This window comes from Microtus ochrogaster, chromosome 8 (genome assembly GCF_000317375.1).
Source record: "Microtus ochrogaster isolate Prairie Vole_2 chromosome 8, MicOch1.0, whole genome shotgun sequence".
Taxonomy (NCBI): domain Eukaryota; kingdom Metazoa; phylum Chordata; class Mammalia; order Rodentia; family Cricetidae; genus Microtus; species Microtus ochrogaster.
In genome coordinates, this window is record NC_022015.1 from 53,853,049 (window position 1) to 53,860,755 (window position 7,707).

The 7,707-nt window shown below is 42.5% G+C and overlaps 1 protein-coding gene across 3 annotated transcripts in view; it reads right to left on the reverse strand.

The window, feature by feature from the left end:
* The window catches only part of Pip5k1b (phosphatidylinositol-4-phosphate 5-kinase type 1 beta), a 255,553-nt gene that overhangs the window by 92,719 nt on the left and 155,127 nt on the right, over positions 1-7,707 (reverse strand). For all 3 annotated transcript variants that reach the window (XM_026781287.1, XM_026781285.1, XM_026781286.1), the window contains one exon: positions 1,029-1,146. In XM_026781287.1, the coding sequence (XP_026637088.1) occupies positions 1,029-1,146 (118 nt within the window). The remainder of the gene's footprint in view (positions 1-1,028; positions 1,147-7,707) is intronic.

Genomic DNA, 7,707 nt, shown 5'->3' on the forward strand with positions numbered 1-7,707 from the left:
TCACACAGAAATACATGCTTGCAAACATCATACACATACACACATACACAAATAAATAGTTAAAATCATTATTTTCTTAAGTACCAACTAAAGAGATGCGTTTTCATTAGCATGGAACAGATACCAGTTTTGAATTTCATTCTTTATGTCTTATCCATATTGTAAAATACATTCAGAACATTCCATCACCAGTGACAAACACTGCCTGCCGTACCACCCCTGAAAAGCACCGCTCCAGGATCTCACCAGAGTCTTATTGAGAGCATCCAGAATGGGAAAACAGTGAATCTTAGCTGGCATCCTTCCTATGGCTCCTTTAAAAACAGCTTCTGAAAAGCCCCTAGGTGTTAACAGCAATGAAATTATGAGGTACGCCAACCCCTCTCAACAAAAACTGGGCTGCGGCCCTCTGAATGGGAAGGAAATAAACCTGAGGGTGGCATTGTGTCTGTTGCTGCTGCTGTGCCCAAGAGGGGGCAGAGAGGAGAGACAGAGCAGAGGCCAGAGAATGCCTATGTACATGTGAAAATACGCTTAAAAAGAGACTGCAAAGCTGGGCGGTGGTGGCGCACACCTTTCATCCCTGCACCTGGGAGGCAGAGGCAGGTGGATCTCTGTGAGTTCGAGGCCAGCCTGGTCTACAGAGCAAGTTTCAGGATAGCCAGGGATATACAGAAAAACCCTGTCTTGAAAAACTAGAGGAGAAGGGCAGAGAGAGGGGGGGAGAACGTGAGAGGACTATGGGAGGAGATGGAGAGAACACTAGATTAATCATAAGGTATCTGTTAGGGTAATTACCCCAAATAGTAATACCTCAGGTATTTAAATACTAACCACACAGCAGATTTTTATAGCTATCTGTTAAGAACCATGGCATCAAATTGCATTTTTGAAGCCAAATATGTAAACATTAAAAAACTTGGAACGTCTACTATGTCCCCGAGGTTTCTAAGAGACAGTCACTTGCCACTGCTGCTGTTCAAGAGAGCACCACACATTCTGTAGAAAGGAAAATGATAGGCTCTTACCAAGTAATCATCAGGCTTGATACCGAAGAGTTCTCGGAAGTACCGGAAGGCCAGCGGAGCATAGGTCTTAAACCTGAAGTCTGGGTAGTGGTGTGCCGGGGTGAGATTGCTGCCTTCACTGCAGTTCATTCAGAAAGAAGACACAGAGAAAGAACATTAGCAAAGACAATTCCGGCTTCAAATTCTAGCTCTATTAGTCCTGGGCTAATTTTATCTCTTGGGAAAACAAATACCCTCTGCTCGTGGGTATCACAATGGTCAGTGGCCCTGGGGTAGACACACTGACATGCTGATAGACCACTCCACACAGGCCTTCCCTGCCAATCGTGGGGTGTGGTAGATAGTTTTCCTCTCCCTGGTTTTCCTTCCTTGGAAAATTATCACACTTTCTAATGAAATCACATTATAATAATGTTCTAATGAGACCCCGAGCCCCGCCTGGACCAATTAAAGTACTTCTTCATTGTGAATTTTGGATACTGGATAAGTATCTATAACTGGGAACATTTGAAATAATTTTTTGCCGGGCGGTGGCGGCACACGGCTTTAATCCCAGCACTTGGGAGGCAGAGACAGGCAGTCTACAAGAGCTAGTTCGAGGCCAGCCTGGTCTACAAGAGCTAGTTCCAGGACAGGCTCCAAAGCCACAGAGAAACCCTGTCTCAAAAAAACCAAAAAAAAAAAAAAGAAATAATTTTTAAAAAGGATCTATTTATTTCAGTTATATGTGTATGACTGTTTCATTTGAATGTATGTTTGTGCACCATATGTGTGCAGTGCCCTCAGAGACCAGAAGAGGGTGCAGTTCAGATCCTCTGAAACTGGAATTAAGGAGTTGTGAGTTGTCATGTGGTTGCTGGGAATTGAACCAGGGTCCTCTGGAAGAACAGCCAGAGTTCTTAGCTCCTGAACCATCTACCCAGCCCTCATGTGAAATCATTTTTAAAATAGCTTATGATCTAGAGAAAAGAACTGTCAATCTCCATCTCAAAGTAAATTGCTTATAAATGGTCACTGGGCTATTTTTCTCTTCGGGGTTAAAAAAACCTTAGATTTGTTATTATTATAATCATTATTATTGTTACCATTATCATTATTATTGTGCGTGTTTGTGTGCACACAAATGATGTGTATATGTGTATGCATGTACCATAGCATATACATGGAGTCAGATGACAATTTTGTGGGGTTGGTTCTCTTCTTCCATCTTTATGTGGGTTCCAGTGGTTGAACTCAAGGTGACAAGCTTGTGTGGCAAATACCTTTACTAATGAAGCCATCTTGCTAGCCCCTCCCTTTGGAGTTTGAAACAGATATTCACTTTGAGATGCAAACTAGCCTAAAATTCACTAAGGAGAACAAAGTACCTGGAACTACTGATCCCCTTGTTTTAGCTTCGTCAGTGCTGAGCTTAGCAGGTGTGTGCCACCACTTTCACCTTATGAATGGTTGTTGTTTCCCTAAGCAAGCATGGCTGAATATCCCTAATCACGTGCAATGGCCTGCCAGCACAGCCAAACACTTCCTCGGTCCACATTTTGCAATTTATGAGGGGAAATGCATTCAGCTGTATGTCCCCTGGGATGACTTCAGAATTTATGTGACAGGAAATAATTTACAAATGTCAGCCAAGGAGAAATAAGAGTTCAAAGCCAGGAGAGTCAATATGAACTCTGATCTCCTCCCTCTCGACTGTCAGCAAGTAGAAAGAATCACAACGCCTGCTTGGGAGGAGGCTGCTGTCAGTGGGCTCAGTGTGGCCTATTTCTTCTGTCTCCCGCTTATGGCTTTCCAGCTCTGGCCCATCAAAGCTATGCACTCTATTAGGGCAGGCTCCTCCCGCAGTCAGAAGTAAAATGAAACGCCGGTGCTCCTTTCATTATTTCCCTTCATTCTTTGGCTAGCACGTCCACGTAAGAAGCTGGATGCTGCATTTACACTGTTGCATTAGCTTGCTTTGCTTTTGGTGGATTCTGAGCTTCTTGTGTTGTTCACCTGGGCTTCCGCAAATTATAAGGAGTTTCCTAGGGAACAGCGACTTGATTACTATGCTCAAGTCCTGAATGGTATCAAATAGATAGTCTTACGTTTCCTTGGGAACGAGACAGACAGGGACAAATGCATACACACGATCTATGTGCATACACAGCCGTGCAGCTCGAGGTAGACAAGGTGAACGTTGTTCCCTTTGGAAAAATGTTTTTGTGCATCGTGTTGTATGGCATATGTACTTGTTATGTGGCTGTGTGCACATGTGAGTGCTTGTATGTGCACATGCGTGTATGTGTGTGCGTGCATACACATGGATGCAGAGGCCAAAGGGTGACGTGTGGCGTCTTTCCTCAACTGTTCCTCCCTTTATTTGAGACAAGGTCTCTTACTAAGCCTGAATCAATGCAGCTATGCCAGCTGGTCACAGAACCTCATGGATTCCCCTGACTCTTTCTCTCCACTGCTGGGTTACAGGCTACTGTGTTCAGCCAGGTAATTCACAAGGACGGGATGATGTTTACACTTTACTCTCAGCTTCGGAAACACAGCTGTCAGCCTAGAGCATCATCAGTAACAGCATGTCCTATAGGCGAGCAGAAGGGGAAGCAAAGCTTTTCATGGGCAAAGAGGCCAGAAACCCTTCCCCAGAGCAGTGTGACTCCAAGAGAGAGCAGAGCAGAGCTTCGGAGCCGTCACCATTTACTTGTGGGTTAACACGATCTTAGGGTATTCATTTCTTCATATGACATGAGCCCACCCTTCCTTCCTTCCTTCCTTCCTTCCTTCCTTCCTTCCCTTCCCTCCCTTCCCTCCCTTCCTTCCTTCCTTCCCTCCCTCCCTCCTTCTCTCTCTCCCTCTCTATGGGACTATTTTATTATAATCTACAAAATCATAGTTATGTGGCCATGCCCAAAGTAGGTCAGTATCTTAAAGGCTATTGGCTGAAGGAGTTCCCACAGCACCCGCCCCCTTTCTTTCTTTTTTTGTATGAGTGTGAAAGGTAATAGAGTAAACTAACCAAGTGCAGTGTGCACACCTTTAATCCCAGCACTTAGGAGGCAGAGGCAGTCGGATCTCTGTGAGTTAAAGGCTGGCCTGGTCTACAGAGTGAGATCCAGGACAGCCAGAGCCACACAGCGAGACTCTGTCTCGAAAAAAAAAAAAAAAAGGGTCAGCTAAAATTATAATTGGATATATTGTATGTCAAATAAACAAAACCATGCTTAGTTTATAGCTGGTACCTAAATTTTGCTTTCCATTGCCACCTCAGGTTCATGGTCTTAGGGTACAAATGTTATAAAAACTCTTCCTTCTCTATCCCACCAGCAATGAAACTTATCTAGAGCATCCCATCAGGGGCTCGATGCTCATGGTTCTTTTACTTATTGTCTTTGATTCTGGAAGATCATGTAACCAGAGACTGGACAGGCCCTGTTAGTTACATATCCCTCAAATTTTAAATGTCCAGGCCTTTTCCTATCTACAAAATGAAATGATCCGTAGAACAAATACATGATATCTAAAAATAGCTTTGAGCAATTGCAAAATAAAAAGGAACACAATGCATTTGGTTGCTAAGAGCAACCGAGTCTGTCGCTTCAGAGTGGAGGTAAATTGAAATAGCTTGTCAGGGGCTGGAGAGATGGCTCAGTGGTCAAAAACATTAGCTGCTCTTGCAGAGGACCCAGATTCAATTGTCATCACCAACATGGTGGCTTACAACCATCTCTAACACAAGTTACAAGAGATCTGACTTTCTCCTCTTCTGGCCTCAGAGGACATCAAGCATACAAGTAGTAGTACACAGACATATATGTAGGAAAATGGCAATAGATATAAAACCATGTTAAAAAATAAATTAAAAAGCATGTCACTTCAAGCAATTAGTTCTGTAGGACTGAGGTATCATGATTTAGAGATACTAGAGACTACAGAATGTTTCAGCTGCTTACAGCCAGAGCTTGTGCTGGTCATTCACCCTGACTCACATCCTCAAATGAGCTTAATCAATGTATGAATTGCTATTTTTGTTTTTTTTTTTTTTTAAGACAGAGTCTCACTATGTAGTTCTAACTGTCCTGGCACTCCCTATGTAGAATAGACTAGCCTCCAACTCAGAGATCCATCTGCCTCTGCCTCCCAAGTGTTGGGGTTAAAGATGTGTGCTAGTATGTCTGTCTATGAATTGCTATTTTTTTTACATGTATCTATAACTGTGAAACCATAGTCACAATCAAGATACTCAGTGTATCCATCACTTTGTGGGGTATTTTGGCTGTTGTGTTAATGACATTATTACTGGTAGGGCCTGGGGCACCAAGTCCAATACAAAGAGTTATCTAACCTGAAACAACACCTCCTGTGAGAACCCCTGGAGCAGACTGCTGCAGGACACTTGATCATACCATGTGAAGATGTGTCTGCACTTCCTTCATTAAGACATCACCTGATTGGTTTAATAAAGAGTTGAATGGCCAATAGGTAGGTAAGAGAGGATAGGTGGGACTTGGGAGAAGAATCTTTGAGAGGTGGGGATTTGTCAGAGGGATGCAGAGGAAGTTGGATGTACAGTACTGAGGACAGGTAACAAGCCACATGGCAGAATATAGATTAATATAAATGAGTCAGTGTAAGTTTTAAGAGCTAGTTGGGAACAAGCCTAACCTAAGGCCAAGTTTTCATACTTAGTAGGAAGTCTCCAAGTTCGGGAGCTGGTGGTCCACAGAAAGCTCATTTATAGTGGTCCTTTGCTAAAATCATGAAGACAATGAGGCCAGAGAGGTAACTGAGGGACCTACAACATAAACTTATTTGTCTTCATGTAATTGTATCTAGGATGCATAGGTCCTTAAAAATAAACAACAGTACTGTGATGTCTTATTGTATTTAAGAGCATTGGTAGATGTTAAAATGTAACCATCGATTTCTCTAAGTAAGGGATGAAGCCTTCTTCCCCAGGGGTGTGTCTGGCCTGTTGTTCACAGAGTCGATAATGTGAAGAACAAAGACCTAAGTCTAAGTTTTTGCAACTTTAGCTTCTTGCTCAAAAAGGAAAAGGTGAAAAAGCCACCATCTTTTCCTCCTCACAAAGATGTCACAGGCTTGTTGCAAGTCACCCAAGGACAATAGGGGCATAATATAGTGGGCTCTCTGTATGTGCTTTTCATAACCACAGAATCAACCAGTTATGGATTAAAAATAGTTTTCAAAATTCTATCTGTATTAAACATAGACATTTTTCTTGTCATTATTCCCTGAACAGCGCAGTAAGCGACTGTTCACAGTGTAGTGGGTAGCATGAGTAATCTAGAGATGCTATATATATAAGGGGGAGGGCTGGCTAGATGGCTCAGTGGGTGACAAACCTAAGGACCTGAGTTCGATCCCCAGGCTGTACATAGTAGAAATATAGAGCCGATTTATCTGTGGTGTTGCGGGATAATTGATCACACTGTGTGAAGATGTGTCTGTACTTCCTCACCTACCTAAGGCAATTTCTGATCAGTTTAATAAAAAGCTGAATGGCCAATAGCTAGGCAGGAGAGGATAGGTGGAACTTTGGGCAGAGATAGGAACTCTGGGAAGAATCTGAGAGGTGTGGGGGAGGGGGAATTCACTAATAAGGCGTGGAGGAATTCAGATGTGGAACTGAGGAGAGGTATCGAGTCACATGGCAGAATGTAGATTAATATAAACGGGTTAATTTAAGCTTTAGGAGCTAGTTAGGAACAAGCCTAAACTAAGGCCAAGTTTTCACAATTAATAAGTTTCAATGTCATTATTTGGGAGTTGGTGGTCCAAAGAAAGTTCAGCTATAGTGGCGCATATGCATGAATTCATATACATTTATAAAAATAAATGCAATTAAAAAGTATACAGGAGAATGTGTACAAGTCATATGTCAGCTTGTACTACTTTACTTAGGGGACCTTGGCACTAATGGATTTTCTGATGCTTTGGGATGCAAGAACACAGGCTCATGGACTCGGAGGGATGATGGCTGTCATGAACTGTCCTTACCCACCTGACTGATGAGATCAAGCCCTGACATAAACAACGGAATGGCTTATAAACCACTGAGTCTCAAAAGCCAATCCTTATATTCACAGAGACAAAGTAAGCATCCCCAGGGAAAATATCTTTATTTGTATTTCATTGTCTTTGAAAAAACCTGCAGCTGTGGTGACATTTCAACTGAACAATGATTGTCTTTTAAAACAGTGGACTTGACTTTAATATTTTTACTTATTAGGGCACAGTAGACACAACACAGAGATACCTCAAGTATACAGTTCCATCACTGATTTCCATTTCCACGTGTATCTGCTTTTAAAAATATTTTATTACTTTTATTTTGTGCGTGCATGTATGCGTGCATGTGTGTGTGCACGCACAAGCTCATGTGCACATTTTTGCACACATGTGCACCATGGTGTGAGGGTAGGTCAGAGAAGAACTTGTGAGAGATAGCTTTCTCTTCCTACAGTGAGTGATACTAGGGATCAAACTCAGGAAGTCCGGTTTACCCGCTGAGCCATCTCACCAGCCCATGTACCTGATTTTAAATAATTTATGTTTTTTTCTTCCCCAAACTGATAAATGTATGAATAGCTTTGGTGATTTCTCTCTTTCTCCTCTCTCTCTCTCTCTCTCTCTCTCTCTCTCTCTCTCTCTCTCTCTCTCTCTC